The sequence below is a fragment of the Hyperoodon ampullatus genome (assembly GCF_949752795.1).
Source record: "Hyperoodon ampullatus genome assembly, chromosome: 17".
In the NCBI taxonomy this organism is placed as follows: Eukaryota; Metazoa; Chordata; class Mammalia; order Artiodactyla; family Ziphiidae; genus Hyperoodon; species Hyperoodon ampullatus.
The window spans coordinates 2602465-2626338 of NC_136930.1; the positions used below are offsets into that span (position 1 = coordinate 2602465).

At 44.8% G+C, this 23874-nt stretch overlaps 1 protein-coding gene across 1 annotated transcript in view; it reads right to left on the reverse strand.

Moving 5' to 3' along the window:
* Positions 1–606: 606 nt before the first annotated feature.
* The window catches only part of RB1CC1 (RB1 inducible coiled-coil 1), a 42182-nt gene continuing 18914 nt past the window's right edge, over positions 607–23874 (reverse strand). The window contains exons 14-23 of the mRNA XM_079722360.1: positions 21956–23856; positions 13685–13850; positions 10989–11097; positions 10677–10905; positions 9512–9566; positions 8449–8496; positions 6313–6371; positions 4406–4533; positions 2377–2447; positions 607–1632 (exon numbers count right to left, since the gene is read on the reverse strand). Of these exons, the coding sequence (XP_079578486.1) occupies positions 1555–1632; positions 2377–2447; positions 4406–4533; positions 6313–6371; positions 8449–8496; positions 9512–9566; positions 10677–10905; positions 10989–11097; positions 13685–13850; positions 21956–23856 (2844 nt within the window). The 3' untranslated portion in view covers positions 607–1554. The remainder of the gene's footprint in view (positions 1633–2376; positions 2448–4405; positions 4534–6312; positions 6372–8448; positions 8497–9511; positions 9567–10676; positions 10906–10988; positions 11098–13684; positions 13851–21955; positions 23857–23874) is intronic.

Here is a 23874-nt window from a genome sequence, read left to right on the forward strand (position 1 = left end):
TCTAAGCAACAGAAGCCAACGTTAAAGAGTGACACTCCTGAGATGTCACACGTCAGCCCACAGCCCCACGGCACAATGACAACGTGAAATCTCAAGTCAAACAGGCCCCCGGCAGATTCATTCAGACCAACCACATCTGCTTAGCAGGACCACTCTGTATATAAAGTTCTTTAGTGCTTTGATATTCTCTGCGTGAAGATGTAATGGAAGGACTGAATAGAAACATGTGAAATCATTTGTTCATTTATTCATTAATATGTTGTCAAATTCAGTTTTCTATACACTATGGTGTTTATTCCATTTTCTGTACTATTAGACATACATATTTAAAAAAATATTTAACTTATTTTTACGAAGAAATGAAATATTTTCTGAAAAAAGAATCACTTTATTATTGTTCTCTAGCAACAAACCTGAAACAAGTCTCAACCAACTCAACTACTCGTTTAAATACCCCTGCTCTGTGGCCACTTAGCTGAAGATCGGCTTCACACAATTCTATTCTACGTAACACTGTTTTACCCTGTTACATAGCATATAGTTAAAGAACATTTTTGTAATAAATATGTTTCTCTTTTGATATGATACAGAACAAGTTTTTCACACTTCCCAGCAATCACTCAAATATATTAAAAATGTATCCTTCTTTAAAAGGCACACACACTTACAGGTTCAAATCTTTATTGTTTTAAAATTCTACATGTCTTTTACAATACAACATTTTGTTATATTTAAATGACCTCTAAATGGTTAATGTACAATGAATATGTTTTTTCTGAAACTGAACCATGAATTACGACTTCATCCATATGATTATTCTAAACAGAATAATAAAGTGTTGGGAAGGTGTGTGTGCTGCTTGAGAAACCATCACTAGCACACTCCTCCCTGTAGAACCCAGGCGACCAATCTGTTCAAAGTGCTTTTGAAGATTGCTGATTATGGCTGATCTTAAAGTCAGTCAATCAAGTTAGAGTTCCTTTTTGTTTTGAAACATCAAAGGGCATTTAAAAAAATAAATGAAACAATTTGTTTTAGTAATCTACAGAGGCAAACTCAAAATTATGATTATCTGCATGCAGTAACACTCCTCCTTAAATAGTTTTGAAGAATTTATACATTTTATAAAGAATGTGTTAAAGAGTGCAAGTTTTCTGATATTGATTTCACAAAAGGACAAATGCTGGTAATAACAACTAACACTGAATATCTAAGTTCAAGCTAAGGTATATGCAACAGGCAAAGAATATGGCTGATCATAAACCACAATGCACGGGGTGTGCCCTTTGAGAAAGTGAACTAGTTTGGTCCGCATTTCTAGAGTTACTTGGGTAGAAAAACAAAAACAAAACCATTTTAACTCAGCCAAGGGTTTTGATGAATTTATTGTTCCTAAAATGTAGCCAGGTAGAAAGTAAATGATATACACGAAAGAAGTATGCTGTCGTGTTGACCTGTATATAAAAAGATGGCCTGCTGTTTTTGGAGTGATGAATGAGCACTGTTGGGACAAATCAGAAAAACGTCACAGAATGTCTCAATTTCTTCCATAAATTATACTTTCTTATTCCATGACACAGCTTTCACTCTGTAAAACTTTGTCCCCAAAGGAACTTTAAATCTGTTTTGTGCCTAAGACAGAAAGAAAAGGGTGATTAAACCAAATTACAGAGGTACCATCCTACCACACTATGCAATGCTCGATCATTGTGGGGAGAGGGGTGTCTTTATCAAAGGACGCAGATCCGCCCCTCACCAGATGAGCATATAACAGACGAGCCACTAATACTGACAGAGGGGTCGGTAATCACTGCTAAATAATACACTACAAAGTGAGCCATATGTTACTATTTTAAACATCAAAGAAACCTCAACAACACACAGGTCAAGTTCTATTGCTGTTTTGGCGCACAGGGTCCACAAACGAGCTAGGAAGACCGCTCACTGCATCTCTCTGACTCTACAGCACTGACACTGCCAACATCAGTCAGGTGCGTTCTGAGCCATCAACATCTCACATTATCTTTCTTCAGTGGGGGTAGCATTATAAAAGTAAGGAAACATCAGCTCTACCTACAAACAGATCAATCACCAGTTATGTTGTGTTCTTTTTTTGCACATGAAAACACTAGTAATTTAATACTCAGAACAGAAACTTGTAGTTTTCCTGGATATGTTGATAGCTTGTTGGCCATCTACCTCTACTACTGGAAGGTAAATCACATAAATATTCATACAATTGCTGGTGCAAACTCACACTCATTAAATTCAGGCCTAATTCAAGTGAATTAGAAGGCCAAGAAGAGCACTGTTCTGCATAAAGCATCCTGAGAATCTTCTTACAACTCCTAGGTCCATGTCCCACGATGGGCTTACCTTTTTGGCCTGACAGTACTCCTTCTCCATCACTTTTCCAAGGACCCATGGTCTTCGAGATGCACCTGAAGCTATGGAATCAAACCATTAAATTTTTTTTGAAAGTACAACTATAATTATTCATGAAAACATAACTGCCAGAGTCAAAACAGTTTAATGACATTCTCGAGAGTGAAATCACAGAAATGCATAACAATTTATAAAACAAAACTGAATTCGTTTTACTTTTCAACCACTAATTTTGGCTTCACTTACTCATTAAGTGCAGATGGTAAGTCAAACCACAGAACTGACAAAGTTCAAGAAACAAAAACACAATCTGAGAACAAATCATGAACAAATAAATCTAGGAATTCTAAATTAGCTCAGCAGTGCCACCTACTGAAAGTGCTAACACATGACCTTTTCTGCTACTGAAAGCAGACAGTTATTACACAGACAAAATTTATATTCTAGGTTCAAAGCAAAGCATTGTCTTCTCTCTTTTTTTTGGCACCGCAATGCAAACACAGTCAGTGCACAATAAATGACTAATAAGGATTAAGGATGAAAGAAAGTCTAAAGGGCAGTACTTGTGTGGAGGGGAGACAAAAAAATGTGGAAGGAGACACAATGAAAAAGCTAGTTCTCACACGGCAGTGTGTAAGAGATAAATACTCAGTCTCTTTTAAAATTCACCGGAAGAGAAGCTGTCATAAAAGAGCTGATTCCAAAAGTATTCGACCGATAAATTACCTGTTGAGGGTAAAGCCTCTGAGAAGCTAAAACTGATTTTTATTCCATAAACCTTACTTGGCATGACATATAAAAAAAGATATCCTGAATAAACCATCTGAAATGAACATACAGATACTACCATGTGATACAAAGATAAAAAAGCTCCTGGACCACAGGACATGGCAAGTCTACTCTAAGGACTAATAGGGCCCTTCAAGGATAATTCACAATTTCTGAAAAGAGTCATCTAACACTCATGTCCAAGGAGTGATGAGTCCCCGTCATGGGCATAACAACGCCCTGGTCACGCTGGAAACAAACGTGTGCATGCTTGTGTACAGCCGTGGATCAGTGCATTTAGACGTGCATAGGCAGAGGTAATGCAAACGGGGCAGAACGTTAACCGCAGGTGACTCTCGGCGAAGGATATCCGGCTTTTTTATACTGTACTTAGTTATGCAACTTTTTTGGTAAATTTAAAAATCATTTTCAAATAAGTCTAAATAAATGAAAAACAAAAAACCTACAAAAAAATTAAAGAAAAAAAATCAAGTTCATTGTTTTCAAGGTACAAAACCAGTCAATTAAATTGCAAGCTTCTCATTTTTCACGGTCACATTCTACATAACCCACCGCCAACAGCCATGGTGGTGTGATCGTGTGCGGCCTACTTCAGACAACGGGCATATGACCATGTTCACAAGTCATTGCAAACAGGAACATCAAACCAAACGGACACACAGTCTTGTTTTTGAATAATTCTATTTAGCCTAAGTATCCCAGGGTACCTATTCTGTTCTTTCTGAGTTCTTTAAAGATCAATGTAATAGATGATAGTAATATACTAATTGTAATTTAGTATACTTTAACAACGCTTACTGCCTTTTTAAAAAAAATTACTGACAAGTTCAATGAAAGAAAAAGGTAGAAACAGGATGATAAATAGGAGAGAAAAGACATCTTATAATTTAAAAGAATTTATTTTTGCCGAAACAAGTAATGCCCTTATAAACAAATGAGCATGTTATATTGAAGCTTAAATAGGGAGGAGAATTTTAACAGTGTAATTCTGCTATTGCTACAGTATGAGATATTTGACCCAACTGCATCAGCAGAATCCAGGAAAATAATCTGGATAATGAAGATTTTAGAAAAACAAACAAACGAACAAACAAAAACCAGATTAGGCAGAGTTCCTGCTTACCTATTGAATTCTGATATAATGAGACAACGTGGGAGAAAAACCTTCCATATATTCCCTCCACGCTAGGTTTATTGTTCTGGTTACAGATGTGACACTTACCCCCCTCACCTGGTTTGAGGTCCAGGGCAGGCAGCGACTCTGAGTGCAGGAAGTACAAGGTGGGACTCACGGTGAAGAGCACGTAATTGTCGTGGCGCTCGTCCAGGATGATGAGGACCAGATCTCCCACCTGAAAACTGAACGAAGGAGTCACCTCGATTCTGCAGTGTTCGGCGAAACACTCGATGAACAGTGCAGGAGGAAATTTCATGTTTACCTGATTTTTTTTTACTCTACCCAGGCCCTCACGGGAATGCTGGACATACGCAGACGCTCAAAGGCTAACGCGCGCAACCGCCAAAGACCCAAAAGTTTTAAAAATAAAATTTCCAATACAATCTTCCGTTTAAAAGAGCGCAACCCAAAACAATGCTTGGGTGAGGGGAGAAGGAGAATACCCATCGTAGTTCATCTCGCTGTAGAAAGAAGGCGTTCATCCTGATCTTCCATTTTACAATAATAAACATAGACCGAGGGAGCACACTTGGTCACGGTGGGAAAGAAAGAACTACCTTACACTACCTCATACTACTTCTCCGGTCTCCAAGGAGTCTCCTCGATTTGCAAGAAAACCCAAGTGAACCAGCTGCGTGTACTTAGTTGGGCTCAAACAAGTCAACAGCGATGACCGACTCGGGGTGAAGCCAGCAAGGAGGGAACAGGAGAGAGTAGGTGTGACCGCCTAGGGTGCCTCAGCTGGTGCCTGTCTCTCCAGGGCCCTTCGGAAGTGTCGTTTGGAGTATCAGTTCAAAGTTAACCTAGATCTAAGATAACTTAGTGGGTCCGACACCTAATAAACCATTAACACCACTGGGGAAACTTTAAAAAGTTAACAGTCTATCATCCTCTAATTACTTATCCTACACTTAACTGCCTGCCTAAAAAGATGTGACAGGCAATGTTTTGGAGGATAATACCTTAAAAAAGGACACTTAACTGCCTGCCTAAAAAGATGTGACAGGCACTGTTTTGGAGGATAATACCTTAAAAAAGGACACTTAACTGCCTGCCTAAAAAGATGTGACAGGCACTGTTTTGGAGGATATTACCTTAAAAAAGGAAGATAGGGCCTCTCTGAGGCAGTTTTTTTTTTTTTTTTTTTAAGCTCATCTCTCTCTAATCTTTGAAAAACCTTATATTGATTTGACTTGACATACAGCTGGTAGATAAAGACTGATACACCCAGCCCTTTCAAATCACTGAGAAAAGATAAAACTCTAATGAGAAGTTAAAGATCAGGAGTGCCTGATAACCGAACGTATGGTCGATGGATCTATTACAGACAAAACAGAGGGCCTTATTTATTTTTAGGTCAGTCCTGACAAGCAGAGAAGAAATGACCAGTGTTCACGAGCGGCTAACAATGCTTTATCAGACACCTCCTTTCCAGTAGCCCATGCCAAAAATCAATACATTACTATGCGGTAATTTGGTCCTGGAATATTGTCTATTAAATTATTCAAGTGATAATTTTAACAGTGTATTGTGGATTTGTAGCATATCAATAAAATGAAGTCTGAGAAATAAAAACGAAGAAACACTCCAACTTCAAATATCAAGATTCTCCAATCTAAAATGAAAAAGACTAAGGTGATAAATGGGATTTAAAAGAGGTGGCACCAGCTGAAAAGGAAGTAGAATCCAAAAGCCTTCAGGAATGTATGTGTAAGCGATAATTAAAGCTATGAAAGGAAGGACTTCGAATACAATCCTAATGTGCCCAAAATAATTTAGAGAAACCTTGCTTTTCAATAAAAAAAAAGTTAACTATGAATGAGTACAAAACACTCAGCTGACTGAACCTGAATTTGAAAGATTATAGCCATTGAAATACATTTTCATTGACAATTCAATACCACTCAGTTCAGTGTATTATTTTCACAGAAAAAAGCACAAAATACAAATCAAATACTTACTCTCTAATAGCTATCTTTTCCGAATGCCTTGAGGATACGGAGGACATGCTCTGAGACATCTAGAAAGAGAACAGTTCACAAAGCTTACACAAGTAGCATGTTCTCTCTCGATGCACTTACTAGGTCCACGCTGCAAACATTTCTTCCAACGTTACACACATTCACGTCTGTGTCCCAGCTTTCAGGGTCCAAACTTCTCTGCTCCATTAATGTAATTCCTTTCCTTCAACAATTACTTTCAGTGGACAAATTTACCTACACTTTTACTTATGTAATTTCTTAATCAGGTTCCGCTAGATTAAAGACTGAATATAGAATCACTTTATTTACAAATACATATTTAATCCTAAAAAATATCACTAGGAAGGAGACTGATGTTTTTCGAGAAGAGTTTAAAACCCACTCTTCCGAGCAAGCATGACACAAGGAAGGGGCTGCCCTCCCTCCCCCTCTACTAACGAGCATCGCAGGGGGACACGACGGGATGGGACTGGACGGGACGGGCTAACTGCTCTGTGGCTGCCTCAGCTCGGCCGGGACTCTCCGCTCCTCAGTCAGGCTTCAGCACATTTCTCACACTGTCACATGATACATGGGACACGGGTCCCAAGGTATCCCTCCCAAGCAGCGTGGGCCCAATTATAACCACACAGATCAAGGACAGAAAAAAATGGATTTCTCTTTGTTCATAAGTTTAATTCTGACGCTCAGAATTTTTTCCATTTCCCTTTGAACACTATGAAGGGTCTCAATTAATGTTTAAAAACAAAAGAGAAAGAAAACAATAAGTAGGGACTAGAAAGACCTAAAAGTGTATTCCAACCTGTTTTCAAAATCATCCAAATAGTCTACATGCTGCCCGTGAGAACAAGTTTAATGATCCATTTTTCAGACTGTATTCAACTCTGTTTAGATTTTCTTAAAAAAGCTTAAGCTCTCCACGTATTTGTTACAAACAAGGGCTTAGACGTGAGGAAGCACTGGCTGAACAGAGCTGTCAATCGATATGAAAGTATGAGTGACCCGGAGGTGCCGCTCGCGGGGGAGCGGGTGCGCTCTGGATCTGAAGGACCAGACCCTTTCCCTCGTAAGCCTTTCCCCAGCATCTACGGTGTGCTGTGCACCACCTACTATTCCGGGTGCCAGGAGCACAGCCGTGAACAAAGTCCCTAAACCCTCGCCCAGCACAGCATCCATCCCACTGCGGACGCTGCATGGAGCACACGTGGAGCATGTCTGTTCTGTGCAGCGTCCCCAGTGGCCGCAGGCAACTCCTCCAAGGCTCCTTGAAAAGGGTTTGCTTCACTCACGGAAACAGCAAATAGCCTTCAAAAAATTGTTTTGGTGATAAATTCATGACTGACACTCTGGCAGAGCTATGGAATTAATACGTAATTTTTGCTGTTCAAGTTAAGAAAGGCAAACGAAAGAAAGCACAGATGTTTCCCTACAAGACACTTTATTTAAAAAAAAAAACTCAATTCTAATCTGTACCTTAAAATTTTTCAAAAATCCTGAACACAGGCCTTAAACTGTTCCTATTTCCTCATGAACTGTCACCATCAGAATTTGAAAAATGAAGCAATTGCTTTATTAAAGCAGGTAAGATTGACTGTAAAACTGACTCATCAAGCACTTGGTTAGATTCACAGGCTAGAGGAAAGCCAAGGCAATTTAGAGGGCCACGCAGGGTCTCAGGCAAGGTGTCAGGTTCAAACACCTTGAGTTAAAAAAAAGAAAGAAAAAAAATCCCTGACGGACAGAAGGTGCTGATTCCACACACCTACGGGCGGACGCGCCAACAAGAGCCTCGGGAGGAGCAGCTCTGACTATTCGCTCACTTAACCAAGAGCCCTAACCTGACGTTACAAACACATGTAATTATGCAATCCTAAGAGATTATAGCTTATTAATAATCAGAAAAGACAATCTGGATTTTGCCGGCTGCTTTTAACATTGTAAGACTGAGGCAGTACATGTGGTCAGGCTTAAGAGTCAACTGTCATCAGTGACCAGCGCAGCTCAACGAAAACTACCAGGAAAGAACCAATCACACCACACAGCCTTCTGATCTTTATAATGAAATGCAATGCAAACACTTTAAATGTCAAGATCAACTGGGCGAGAAGACCTTACCAGTCTCTGATTCAACCGCTTGTTTTCTTCTTCTTTCAACTGTAGTGTCTGCAGGGGTGGGAAAGAGAGACCCCTGGTTTATGCTCGAAAATATAGTCTGCGTACTCAAGTCTGGTTCTACTATAAAAGGTTTGTGGGGACATTCTTTTCTAGGAATCCTTTCCACCTGTCTTATTTACTGGCTTAAAAGAGAATAAGAACAATTTTAGGTTTATTTCCTTAAGCCAAGGATTCTCAAAGTTTAATATGCATTAGAACCACTTGTGACCTTGTAAATATGCAGTAACTATCTGAGATCCATCCCCAGAGGCTCTGTTAGGAGGTCGGGCCCAAGAGGAGGAATCTGCAATTATAATACTCAGGCCAGCAGATGCTGATGAACCTTCACTAACAAGGGCACACGTGCAAGAGCACAAATCTGTACAATTCTGACTCTGAGTTCTTATCAGTTATCTTGTAGGGAGCTAAAGTGTTAAAAATCTTCAAAGCCTAAGCAATGAAAAGTGGTCTCTGAACAAAGATGTGTAAAGTCTGCAACTGAGAAGAAACCCCTTATTACCACTTTTTTCTCTTCACTTCAATTAATCACTATAAAAACCCTAACTTTTCTTCATTATTCACATATTCTACTTGTGCCCTATTTTGGAAAATAGTTAATATTTTGTTCTTTGAAATTAATATGTGAAATTCACACTTCTATTGTACTGCTGAATCCTGAACTGTTCCTGGCCACTTGGATCAGAGATGACAGGACTTCTCGAAAGTAACCACAAAAATAACCGTTAAAAAAGATCTAATTTGGGGAAGTCCCTGGCGGTCCAGTGGTTAGGGCTCAGCACTTTCACTGCCAGGGCCCGGGTTTGAGCCCTGGTTGGGGAACTAAGATCCTACAAGCCACGTGGTGCCGACAAAAAAATAAATTAAAAAAAGAAAAGAAAAGAAAAGAAAAAACCCTAATCTATAAACACAAATAAAGTCTGCTTTCAGCGTAAGGTTTACTTCACTGCATCCCGGAGTGAACACATGTATTAAACCCTGTGTTTCAAGAAAACGATGCACTTACTCGTTCCAACAGCATTATCCTCTGCCTTTCTTCAGAGAGCATGTGGACGTTTTCTCTAAGAGAGAATGGCTTATTTTAGTTTCAGTCTTAAAATTCTGGATTTCACAGTCTCCAATAAGGTTTTGGAAATGTAACTGTTAATACACAGCACTTTACAGATTTAAGGGTTTGTACTAAATTTTCAGAAGCAGCCCATTTAAATCAGGACACATTCTGATGGTGTAGGGTGGTATAAAATTTATACCACAGACCCTGGACCTGGATTGATAAACCTTCTGAAATTATGAGCAAAACTTTGTGCATGCATTTTTCTAGGGATAATGTCTTTGAAATTTCAAGCTTTCTCCCAGGGACCATTCTTCTTATCCATGTTACAGATAAAACGGTCATTCTTGGGCGGCTTCACCGTTAAAACTAAAAACAAACAAAATGCCACAAGTCCTTGAGTGGGCTATAAAACTCAAAGCTTCAGTTCATAAAGAACCAAATCTATATAAAGACTACAAAAGTATTCCTACATGTCTACAAAGCCCTAGTCACTGTCATGTGTGAATTTGCCCATCACATTGAGGTAGTCAGAAACGAATCAGAAAAGAAAACAAGAAAGAGCGTGCAGGCTGTTTCATTTTTTTAAGCTGAGCCATAAGTAAAGCCGTAATGTATCTAAAGTGCGCAACGCGATGGCCTGACGCACGTCCGCGCTGTGGGAGGAGCCCCTCCGTCAAGTTAACTGACACACCCGTCACCTCACGTCATTCACCCGCCTCTTCGTAAGAACACGGCCCACGATCCACCCCAGCCCCTGGCAGCCACCTTCCTGCTCTCTGCTTCCGTGAGTTTGACTTTTATCTGATTTAACTTCAGTTTCCACACAGAAGTGACAACTCCCTCCCCCCCAGCACGGCCTCAGCACGCTGGACACACTGGCGACCCTAAGGAAGCCCTGCGCCCCTGACGCCATGGCCTCAAGGCCTAGACCCCCCTGCAGGGTCCCCGCCCGGCCGCCTGCACACTGCGGTGGCACCTGGGCACGGTATGAAAACGTGCCGAAGTGGATTCCTGCACACCATCAGTGGCACTATCACAGGCCGTGGCACGGAGAATTCACACGCGCAGCGCTCAGGTCCACGGGCCGCGGCCCCCGGCGGGCAGGACGGGCACTCACCGGACAGACATCATGCTGGTCTCCAGCGCTGAGTCCGGCCTGCCTTCGCCGAGGGCATCCGGGGCCTCCGCCAGGGGCTCAGGCGCACAGGCCCCATACAGCTCGGGGGCGACGGCCACCCCCGGGGAGGGGACAGGGCCGCCGCCCCGCAGCCGGCTGACCTCCTCCTCCAGCCTCTTCTTCTCCTCCAGCAAGCGCGCGCGGTCCTCGGACAGGGACTCGATCAAATCTGCAGCCCCGGGCGGACGTGAGCGTTACAATCGTTGAGTGTGACACGGAACTAACAATGTCGCATTAGGAAGCGTCACTGACCTTTGTCCCGCTCTTGCTGCTGCATCGTGCTTTTCAGCTTGTCACTGAGATCACTGATTATGTTCTCTTTTCTCATTTTCTCTCTTGTTAAAACAGTATTAAAATTGGTCTGGAACAACAGAACGATAACTACTTAAATTATCTGCATGCACAGGGCAGCTAGAGCTAAAGAAAATACGTCTGTTTTTGCATGGTGCGCCTCTATGGGGAGAAGAAAAAGCGTAATTCACAAGTGATGTTTATTTTGAAATAAAAATGGCACGCTGTGGTAAACACATTCGATTGTATTTTCCTAGTTCTGTATTAAGATATGTTCCAATTTAATACCTTGAAAATGAATGCTATTTTCACATTACTGTCCACATATTTATTGTCAGAGGAAAAGCATTAGTAAATATGTCTTAAATGTGGGGAAAAGAAATAAAATAGCCAACACTTTAACCAGTGCTGTTATGTACTGAACTGTTTTCTTTTAGTGATCTCCCTGCCTCTGGAATCTTCCTTCTGTCCTTAGCTAAATCTCGATTCCACAGTCACGTTTTGGACATGACTGTATCCCATCTCCTCCTCTCATCTGCATATCTGCTGGCTTATAATGGCTGGACCTGCCACTCCTCGACTTCTAGGAAAGCCTTCTCACCGCGGATCTCATACATACCAACTGCCTGCAGAGATCCCGTGAGCCAATTTCCCAAACTAAGAGTCAAAGATCCTCCAATCAATCATTAATGCCAATGATGCTAGAAACAGAGACATTTAACAGGAATGTGGCATTCTTGGGCCAAAATTAGTGAATTTGTTAAATACTGAGTTAAACTCATTTCTAGCCAGAAAGCAGACAGGAAGATCCCCTCAAAAAGAATATTTATGATATGCCTTTGTATTAAGCCATTGCTCTGTATCATTTATGGTAGAAAATTAACAAATATTTATAACAGTATATTAGTTACTTTGTTTTCATAACCTCTGGCTGTTTCTGCAATATCAAATGGATTTTCAGAAAAGTTAACACAATTTATAACATACAGATTAGAAACAAGACTAGTTAATGTAAGAGCCAACTAGGCCCAAGTAGCCCTTATAAAGCTAGTTACAAATCAACTCAAGTAACTACCACTTAACATCCAAACACCACTTAAAATTGGCAGGTACCTTAGGAGTCACCTCCCCTCTCGTTTGACAACTATTAAAAGAAGAACTACATGTGGATTAGATGGCTGGCAGCTTTCCACGCTGGTCTCCGTCTTATTTCATCCCCCCTTAATCCTGGAAGTTTGCAGTTGCACAGACTCAGGGGAGCACAGAGACAGGCAGCAAGAAAGCGGGAGAGAAAGACGTAGCTCACGGAGGAGGAGACATGAAAGAATGCGCAACTTCAGACTTCTAAAAACAGAGACCTGAGCGGCCTCTTCACTTTACCCCTGGTGGCTCCTCCCCAGCCCTGGACAGTTCATCTCCCTGGTCTCCGTGAAGCACACTCTGTTTCTGGTTCCTCTTTCTCATTCCCCGTTTTCCAGGCTCCTCTGTCTTTCCCCAGGTCTTAACTTTTTTTTTTTTTTTTTTTTTTTTCGGTACGCGGGCCTCTCACCGTTGTGGCCTCTCCCGTTGCGGAGCACAGGCTCCGGACGCTCAGGCTCAGCGGCCACGGCTCACGGGCCCAGCCGCTCCGCAGCATGTGGGATCCTCCCAGACCGGGGCACGAACCCACGTCCCCTGCATCGCCAGGCGGACTCTCAACCACTGCGCCACCAGGGAAGCCCCAGGCCTTAACATTTAAAGCTCCTAAGTGTGTGGAACTACACTTCTACATTTTCTTTCTGTTCTCTGGTTGACATTTTTTTTAAACTCTAAAAAGACAATAAGAAAAGGAAAACTGCACCACACCACGTTCAACGTGCACATCAACTGTAACATGCCTAGCGGTCTCAGAAACGTACTCCTCGGGGTAAAAAGGGATGTCGCGCTGCCCCCGGCCTGACTCACACCTGCTCTCACCCCGGTCCGGTCCGCTCTGGCAGCCCTCACCCTGCCCCGCGCCCCAGCCAGCGATCCTGATTACGTACAAATCCGACCGCGTCGCTCCTTTATTTCCTCTCCCACTGCCGCCCAGCACCTTAGCTGATGTAATGCTCCCTCACAGGGCATCCTGACCCTCAGTGGACTGGCCGCTGCTGACCTCACAAGCGTCAGCTCTCACCACTGATCCAGATCAATAAGGGAATCACCAAAGTTCAACAGTATTCCACCATAACCTACCGCCAGCCTATCACACGGATAAGAATTATCAGCCTGTAATTTAGAATAAAATTTTAGAGCTTAGAAAAAAAAATTCAACTATCATCTATGCAGTAGTACAAACACTTTCAGCTGCAAAAAAACTGAACTGATGGGAAGAGGTTAAATGATGTTTACGAGATCACATAGGTAGCTAAGGAACCAGGAACAGAATTTACATTTCCTAATTTCTAATCTAGCACTGCTTCATTCTGAAACACCTATGTGACATAATGACCATTAAAAAGAAAATGCTTCTATCACGAAGAAGATATTTAATAATAAATACCATCATGATCAATGTGGGAAAATCACATTTAAGATATAAGAAACCTCAGCTACACAAAGAAATTTTACTTGTTAATGTATGTTCATCTCCTCTAGACCTAGAATGAATGCAGTAAGGTGGGAGACCTACATACCTGTTGTTCAGCAATCAAAGATGTTCGCACATTCTGCATTTCTTCGTTTTTTCTTTTCTCCTGCTCTTCAAGTTGTTCTAGAAACTTAGCTTTTTCTTCCTGGAGCTTTTCTTGAAGTTCAGCGACTAGGCTTGAAGAATCTTCTTTGGTAGATTCAATGGTATGACTTTAAAAATTAAATACAGCATTAATTTTTTCAAAATTACACAGAACTAACACAACATTGTAAATCAACTATACTTCAATAACTTTTTTTTTTTTTTTTTTTTGCGGTACGTGGGCCTCTCACTGTTGTGGCCCCTCCCGTTGTGGAGCACAGGCTCCAGACACGCAGGCTCAGCGGCCACGGCTCATGGGCCCAGCCGCTCCTTGGCATGTGGGATCTGCCCGGACCGGGGCACGGACCCGTGTCCCCTGCATCGGCAGGCGGACTCTCAACCATAACTTTTTTTTTTTAAGTAACCAAATGTATTTTAAGTACAATGTAAAGTCACTGAAGAATTTTGTCTAGAAAGAATGACATATAGTGAATTTAGATTTTTAGAAGACTGTTGTAAGGATCCTGGTCAGAACACTGGGGCATGTCTGCATGAGAGGTTTCAGCTGACACAGGACGCTAAGTAGTAAGAATCCTGTAGGAGTGCAATTGTGCGCTCACATCGCGTGTGCGTGCACAGGCAGGAAGTACTTTCCTTCCTAGGTGCCCTGCACCTGTGCACTGCCCAGTGCACCGAGGGCAGTGCTGTTTCTATTTCAGGGTCAGTGCTGTGCGAGGATGAGGCAGGAAGGAGAGGACAGTTCCGGCACAAGGACGTTCAGACACTTCTGACTCTGTAAACACACGGTCATCCCCAACACCCAGGAGGAGCACCTGTGACATCAGCACAGGGTATGTGCTGACCCGCAAGGTGAACATTTTGGCAGTAAAAACAAAGAAAGAAGAGCTTATGGGGCTTCCCTGGTGGCGCAGTGGCTAAGAATCCGCCTGCCAGTGCAGGGGACACGGGTTTGATCCCTGGTGCGGGAAGATCCCACCTGCCGCGGCGCAACTAAGCCTGTGAGCCACAACTACTGAGCCTGCGCGCTACAACTACTGAGCCCGAGTGCCACAACTACTGAAGCCCGTGCGCCTAGAGCCTGTGCTCCGCTACAAGAAGCCACCGCAATGAGAAACCCGCGCACCACAAGGAAGAGCAGCCCCCGCTCGCCGCAACTAGAGAAAGCCCACACACGCGGCAACGAAGACCCAACGCAGGCAAAAAAAAAAACAACAAGAAAAGAGCTTTTAACATAAGAAATGATCCAGAACCACGCTGTGCTGGGGCAGGGCTTCTCGTGGCTCTATGGTCGGCCCTCCTTATCCTTGGGTTCCGCATCCACGGATTCAACCAACCACAAGTTGAAAATATCCCAGAAAGTTCCAGAAAGCAAAACCTGAATTTGCCTGAGGGCTGGCAACTATTTACACAGCATCTCACTGTGTTAGGTATTACAGGTAACCTAGAGATAATCTGAAGTGTACAGGAGGTTATATGCAAACACCACACCACTCTATACAAGTTGACTTGAGCTTCGGTGGGTTTTGGTATTTGGGGGAGGTCCTGGAACCAACCCCCATGACATCGAGGGACTGTTATTATTAGTCTGACCAAAAGCACACACTGTGTCACATTGCTGGAGGCTCCCATAGAAAACGCTCCAGATTACCACCAGCCCCATCATTCAGCTTTAGTTTGCAGGACTCTAAGGCCCCAAACGGCTCTGACCTCAGGGGGAATTAACCCTAGCAATTGAGCAGTAAGTAACAGCTGAATATTTTAAGTAGTTTTTTTAACAGCGTCACTGGCTGGCTTCCTCTGGGGAATTAGGAGCCATGTTTGTGTTGTGTGGGGAGAAGACGTAAAAAAGGGTTACAGTATCTCACAATTTAGTTAAAGGTGTTTCTGATCCAGCGGTGCTACCAGGGAAATCTAAGAAATTTATCAATAAAGGCTGCCCTCCCCCAAAAGAGAAACTTACATAACCCTATCTTTCCATATATTAATTTAAAACCTTAAAAAGGCCCTGAGCTTAAAACTCAAGGAAGCAAGGTGTATCTGTTATCAGCTGGGAACGTCATCCCATCACACGGAACTTGAAGCACAGCAACTCTGGTTCCCCCACGTCCATTAACCAGTGTGTGCGAGCAAAGCTATTTCACCCAGTGCTCCTCGTAACTAGGAAACCCGCACTGAACACACACCAGAGTGGCCTCTCCCCCATCAGTGACTGCATTAGATTCGGGCCTAGTAACCGAGTAGTTGATCGTGGGTTTTTTAAAACTCTTCTGAGATCACAGAATAAGAGATTCGAAACGACACCCTATTCCAGTGTTCCCGTCCCCAGGCAGACCCACAGCAACTGCTCCTGGACACACGCCTATGAGCGGCACGGGAGGAAGGCTTCCCGACACATGCAAACCACACACACGTGTCCTGCATGCGTGTTCCGTGTACACGGGGTGTGAGAAAGCCCCTGCCCTCAACTCTCAAAATAATATATACTACTGAGCTCATTTTTCCCAGTTATATGGAGAAAAGGTACCCACTTTTAATTCTGCATTTCCTTAATCCCAAGTAGGCGGAGCAGCTATTCGCATCCTGGCTGTCTTCTGTCTTCTCTGATCTGTCGATTCACATCTTCTGCCCATTTTTCTCATGGACTGTTTGCCCTTTTCTCGCTCATCTGTGGGACCTCTCTGACATTACAGACATAATTAATACTCCCATTTATATCTCGCCAACGCTTCTCCCAGGCAGGTGGCCTCTCAACGCTGCTGCTGGCAGATGGACAACCGGCCGAGTGGGGACGGCTGGGAGAGGAGGTGGCCTGGGTGCTGTCACATCGGCACCACTCCCTTCAAGTCTCCTCACTCCTTTTCAAGGGCTTCCTCTGTGCGACAGCAGCCGAGAACGACACTCTGCAGAATCCCCTTCCCAGGAGGCTCTGGTCTCAAGTTTGGCAACAAAAAGTTACCTGCATAAAGGAGTGCTAGAGTCTGTCACTCCAGAGGGGGCTGTGACCAGAGAGGGAGGCAATGAGGGTCACAAGGGGTTTCCAGGTGAACTCCCTGGGTCGACGTCTCCGTAGACACCTGGCAGAAATCTCCAAAGAATCTGTAACGGTTTCCTGATGAGCCACCAGCTTTGTACTCAAGGTGACTGTGAACCTACCAACTCCCAGCCCTTCAGCAGCAACGCTTACCCTTCTCTCCGCCAGCCCTCCCCAAATTCATACAAGTTCTAAACCTAGTATTAAACCCTTTATTCTTGGAATACTTAAAAGAGGCTCTATTTTTCTAAGCTCATATCAGACAGATACAAATACAACCCTAGGGGAGAAAACCATCAAGACAGAGACCTGGGACTGATTCTCTGACCGGCTCCAACCGGAAGGCAGCAACCACCTTGGCACCAGGGCAACGGGCGCTCCGGTGGAGCCGGGCCCCCACTGCAGAGCCGGACAGCTGTGTCTTCCGGGAGTGAGAGTCTGGAGACGTCCAGCAGAGCCCCCAGTGCCCACCAAGCTCTTCTGCCCCCTTCTCTGGAGAGATCAGGATCACCTTCCTGAGGTCCCTTCTCAGTTAAGCTGATCTTTCTTCTCGACAACCTCTCCACCACTTCACTACTACTCGACCCAGCGCGGCTTTCAAATCCCCAGATCCCAGAGGAGCTAAAAATCTAACCAAGGAGAAAATACAACTGCAAGATTTTCTTCATTTATTTTGGCAGAATCATAGGAAATATGTACAGGGATGGACCCAATGAGAGTTACAACAGGAAGAATCAGGCCAAAATTTGTGTGGATGTAAAGACCAGAGATTCTAGATTCAATATTAGCTATTATCAGTTTGCTATGGTGATAGCCTGAAACCTGGACCTAACGGGTAAAACACGGCCTGCGGGCCAGATCCGGCCTGTGACCTGTGAGTTTCACCGGAGCACAGCCGTGCCTGTTCGTTCATCTCTCTCACTCCTCTTGATACAACAGTGAAGCTAAATAGCTCAGAGACCACTTATCCCTCAAAGTCTAGAACACTGAAAAGGAAGCCTTTACAGAAACTGCCAACTGGTTCCCTACACCAGTGACGCGCAAAGGGCGATCCACAGAACCCCGGAGGTAACAGTCAAGGGATCACTAAGGTCAAAACTACTCACACGATGACGCCAAGATGCTATCTTTTACTCCCTGCTGGCGTCGCACAGATGATAAAGCTGTTGACACCTTAATGGAGAGACAGTGGCACCAACTATACTCTCAATCACCGTATCCTGCACTTCAAAGCACTCCAAGGGAAGGCAGGTTTATTTTGGAATATCCTTGATGCAGTAAAATTATTAATATTACTGGATCCTGACCACTGAGCCTACATCTTTTAATCCTCTGTGTGACAAAATGAGAAGTACCTACGAAGCCCTTCTGCATCACAAGGTACGTCTGTCTCATGGAAAAGCACCTGCACATCTGTTTTGTGTGTGACGAAGGAGCACCTTCTTTCATGGTGCACTACTTCTATTTGAAAAATGACGAGCTCTGGTTATTTAGACTTGCATTTTTGATAGATGTTTTCTCAAAAATGATCAACATTACTTCAATGAATAAGTGACATAACTTGTTACCACTGACAAAATGTGACACTTTAAAAAGAAACTAAAATCCTGGGATTTATTATATACCCCCGGTAGGGCTCAGAGAATGCTCCTTCACCAAGGCTTTCAGAAACACCACCCCAAAGGCTCTGCAGGGTGCCTGCAGAAGAGGGAGAGTGGCGGGACAAGCCAGTAAAATTCAACGAGCTTCACGGGCAGGACAGGTTCTGGAGGGGAGAGGCCGACCAGCACCACTTAACCAGACGCAGGACGTGGTGCCCTCACAGGCAGCAGAGCCAGAGCAACCAAAAGTCTGACCCAGAAAAACCTCTGGCAGTGGCTGTCACTAGGGCTCTAACAGAATGGGCCAACAAAGGCTTATTAAACTGATTTTTAAAAAACCCGGTAGCTGGCGTTCAGAGATCTAACTTCCAGAGAATCGCCATCTTTCACCCAATTCCAAGACCTGAGTCAGTCACCAACTACAATGCCAAAATTTTATACTGAGTTTTCTTTCTAACCTTCAGAGAGACCCACGGCCATTTTCCAGGCTGAGTGTATATTCAAGGAAAGTAATTAATCAACTTTTGAGGGAATACTGAGCACTGGTTCTCATGTTACTAATGCCGCTGTGGTCCACCAGGACACCACTGACAACCATACACGAGAGACGCGTCATTCCATCTAGGATCTGAAATGGAACAGATGTAAAAGCAACTGTTGGCGAATCACTGCCGGTCCCCCTACTGATGGAACGAGGACCATTATGGCAGAAAGAGCCAGGTAAAATCCCTGAAACACAGAGGAGATTTCTACCACTATCTTGCTCAACTTAAGTATGTGTCCTGTCGAAAACATATAAAAACAAGCAGTGGGTTACCATAATTTAATCAGGTAGTGACTCCAATAAAACTGCTATTTCTTACACAACCTCTTTACTGGAGCAAATTAACAAGACCACTACTACCTGACATGTAGCTACTGATACGGTGATTTCTTCCCCCTTTATTCTTATTAGTACAGACCAGGGATAAACAAACTTTTCTCTGTAAAGACAAATACTGAATAGTATAAATGTTACTCAGACAATCTCCACCACAGCTACTCAACTCTGCTGAAAGCAGCCACAGGCCACAGCTAGAGAAATGGCCTCTCTGTGAGCCAATACAGCTGTGTTTACAAAACCAGGCTGTGGGCTGGATCCCCACAGGCCACAGACTATCAATCCTGGGTAGAGACCACAGGAAGCAGTGTGATTTCACCAACAGGGACCGCAATCGACTGTCTTATCCAGGATTAGATCAACTCTCCTCCTCTGTTGAAATCTCGTTGGCAGGGATATCGATCTTCCTGCTATTCCTCAAGAAATCACACTAATCCAACCCATTTATGGCAACATGCTCCTCAGGCCTGGTAAACAGGAATTAGCCACTACTTGAGCTACCAGGGCAAGACACGTGAGTGCCGGTGGGGTGAGCAATGAGCGCCGTGGAAGCCCACAAGCCTGTGAGCACAGCGAGATTTCTGAGTGCCCAGCGGTCCAGGCCTGCGAGACGCCCGTCCAGGGTGCGGGTGAGGACCCCGAGGGCTGCGGGCAGCACCCAGTAGCCAGCTCCTCCTGGACACCTGCCCAGCCTCCTGCTGTGTGGGAGCCCCTGCAACCCGTGCCAGCTGCCCTGCGGCGGGGCCGTCTCCCAGCGGGTGCCTGACGTGTCTGCGGCCGAAGTGGGCAGTGTGCGGAGCCTCGGCAAGTCCTCCAGGAGAATCGCGGCTGAGGCGCTCAGGATCCCGAAGCGGGTGAGCGTCTCCCTTCCGTAAGGTGGCTCAGGGCTCGCTCCTGGGTCTAGAGGCCGAGAGCCTGACCGTGCTCTCCCCAGTTACCGCGCGACCTGGGACGCCTGTCAGGAAGGGGACACTGTCTCGCCCACGGAGCCAGGACGCCGGGGGGGACACTCGGGTGACGACGTGGTAGGCGCGAGGCGGGCCCACACGAGCCCCGGCAGCACCAGGCGGGCGCAGGAGGCGCTTCCCTTTTCTCCATCACAGCCACGGCGAGCCCGGCAGGGAAGCGGACTGGCGGGCCCGGCTCCAGAGCCCAGGGGCAGGACGAGAGCCCGGCGGGCAGGGGCGCCCGAGATCAGCGGTGAACTCGAGGACGCCCGCCCCGGGGGAGGACCGGCCAACAGAGTCTTGGAGAGAGACCGTCCGTGTGGAAAGGGGAACTTGGCGCCGCGCATCCACTCCGGGGTGGCGCATACGCCCCAGGGAGGGGAGACGGGGGACAGAGGCCGCGTCGCGGGAGCCTGGCTCCGGCAGGTCAGTGCGGGTGAGAGAGACGCGGGAGCCGGGGGAGGACAGGGTGCCCGGTGGCGGGCGGCCCGCCGTGCCAGGGCCTCACCTGCACCGGATTATTCCCAGAACCCCCTCTGCAACCGCAAATCCGCCAGCGAGGAGGACGAGCGTGGAGTCCGGAAGGAGAAGGGTGGCCGGGCCCGCTCCCCGGGGCCGCTCCCCGTCGTCCAGGAACACAGTCCCGGGCTGAGCCGCACCCCGAGCCCATCGCTGGGCCCCGTGGGGACGCCCGGAGCCGCCGCGCCGTCCCAGGGGCCCCGCCGGCCGCCAGCCGCGGTGGGCGCGCCAGCGTCTGTCCTCCTGCTGTGTCACCGGTGCCCTCCCAGCCTTCTGCGGTGACTGCCCGGACCTCGGCGTCCCCCAAGCTCTGAGAAGGTTCGTGTACGGCCTAGTTCCTCTAAGAGCCCGCCATCCCTCCGGAACACATAAAGGCTTTCTGTCTTCAAAACAGACGCGGAGGGTGGACTGCACACCAGGGTATGAACACCACACAGCGGACAGTCGATCACAGGAGACGGTGTAAAAGTCCCTTTAACCTCCAGCCAGAGGTTAAAATAGCCAATGCAAATATACCTATACATATGTTCCCTTGGAAAAATTAATGATAGAACCAACTGATAATGTTCTAGAAATTGTTTATTAGGCCACAAACCCCTTCAATGAATTTTAACGAGTGGAAATGCAGAAGCCCACTTTCTCTCAGCCAAGGCAGTAACGTCCGGCAGCGACCATAACGACAACGCAAAAACCCTCACCACTGTATAAACCCAGCATTTAACATTATCTTTTGAATCACAGAGGAAATAACCGAAATTGTAATATCAAGAAAATAAGCACCAGAAAGCTAACCACCAACCCAGAAGTTACTAACTACTTCTCTTTTATGCATACATACATACAGTATTTTAAAAGAATGAAAATAAGTAACTTCCAAATGAAGAATTTAGGGAAAGAACTACAAACAAACCAAAAGGAAATGTATAACTTAAAAAAGGAATAAGAAGATCCCGAAAACATAGGAAATTTTCAAAAATTATTCCTCTCAAAATCCAAAATACGAATCCATTTTTAAAAGCCATCCTAATGGATTCACGTAGCCTGTTCATTTTTTTTAGATGTCTGTGAGAAACACTACTTTAAAACGTACGTTTTTACCTCATAAAGTATCTCCACCATTACCTTTACCTAAGGTAAATGAGTAAAAAATCAAGGTGCCGTGATGACACTCACAATTAAAATCTCCATCACTGAGACTTTAATTTTATGATCATAGACTGAAGTTCATTCTTACCTTTCTGCTATGTGACTCTCAAGATGTGTAATTTTTTCTAACAGCTCCTTCTCAACAGCTTCCCTTTCCAAGCTCATTTCTTTACGGGCAGTCTCAATAGCTGCCTCTTTTTCACAATTAAGCCTCTGAATCAGCTGTCCTCGGTCCTGTTCGTGCCTCATGACACATTCCTCTTTGTCTTTTTCAAGTTTCTGGATAATAGCTTCGTATTTCTCTTCTTGCTGGGTGATTTTCTCATCTTTTTGTTTCTCAAGAGCACTCAATTCTGAGTCCAGTTTACTCTGCAGTTCAGCCAATTCTTCTTTCAGGCCTTTTTCTACTTCAAATGCTTGGTGACGCAATGATGTCACTTTGTTTAACTCGGCTCTAAGCATATCAGATTCTTCTTCATGTCTACTAAGTAACTCTGAAATGCACTGATCTTTTTCAATTGTCATTAAAGTTCTTAGTTCAGCCAAGCCCACCTGATAATTTTCATTATCATCTTGAATCTTTTGGTTTAGTTTACTTATCTCTGTTCTCAAATGTTCTGTCTCTTGTTCAACCAGAGATTTTAAGGTCTCCTTCTGCTGGGCTCTGCTTTCTTCCAGCAAAATTTTTATTTCGTCCGTTTCTGCTTCCTTCAGGGCAAGTTCAACCTCTAACTTACATCTCGTGTCCGACAAATCAGAAACCTTGAGTTTTAATTCCTGGAGCTGCTGTTCTTTTTCCTGGATGGCTGTGGCATGAGAACCTTGCATCTGCTCGATTCTTTGTTGATTTTCCTTTTCTAATTTCTCCAAACAGACCTCATGGGCGGTCATGGCCTTCCTGAGCTCCTGGGTGTGCCTGACCTGCAGAGTGTCCTCCAAGTCCTTCAGCTGCCTCTGCTCCAGGCACTGGAGCTCCACCCTCAACAGCTGGAGCTTCTCATCATTCTCCGCACGGAGCTTCTTTAAGTCTTCTAGCACAGCCTCTCGTGACTGCTTCAGTTCTTCAATCTCACAGTGTTGCCTATGCATTATATTTTCCATCTCTAACAACTTCTGATCCTTTTCCTTCTGCAGGCAGATGACAGCTTCTTTCTCACATTTAACCAAAGCAAATTCGTTATCTTTATTTTGTAAAACCTCCTCAAGGCACACCAAGTCTCCTTTCAGCTTTGTGATTTTGTTTTCATTTTCTTCACTCTCCTTGACTAGTGCGGCAAGTTTGCCCTCATATTCACTTTTTAAAGACTGTAGTTCTTTTTGGTGTCTTTCATTTAGTGTTATTTCCAAAGAACATTTTACTTTTTCAATAATGTTTCTTATTTCTACTGCTGTACACTTTAAAGAATTTGAGAAGTCACACTGTTCCTTCTGCACAAATGTTCGGAAGTGGCAAAGGTCCTCCTTTATGGTTTGTACACTGAGCTGCGAGTCGTGGGCAGTGACACGGCACTTCTCCAACTGGACGCTGAGAGACGCGTGGTGGCCCGAGTGCTCCTGACCTCGGGCACTCGTGTCCTGCATTCGCCTGCTGTCGATGGCATTGATGACTGAGGAGTAAAGGGATTCCACCATCATCTCTGGACTCTGTGGATCACTGATAGGATTGGAAGATGACAAGTTTTCCTCTATTACAAACTCATTCACTGCAGACATGAAATCTGATTCAGGACTTTCTGCTAATGAATCCAAGTCTAACGAAGCCTGGTGAAGAGTCTGTTCTATGTTTGGATGGGGGATAGTTTCAAAATCAAATGTATGTGCATCAATGCTATCCGGAGACAATTCTTCTAAGGGACAGACTGCAGGACACAAGGGGCCCCGCACAGCGAGTGGAGGGGGTGTTCGGGGTGAGGTAGTAGTTGTGATTCCTGTCGTGCTTTCTATCCGGGGTGAGGAGGCCGCCTGTGGGGACGTCTGACTCGCGGATGCCTGGAAAAGAGAGGGACA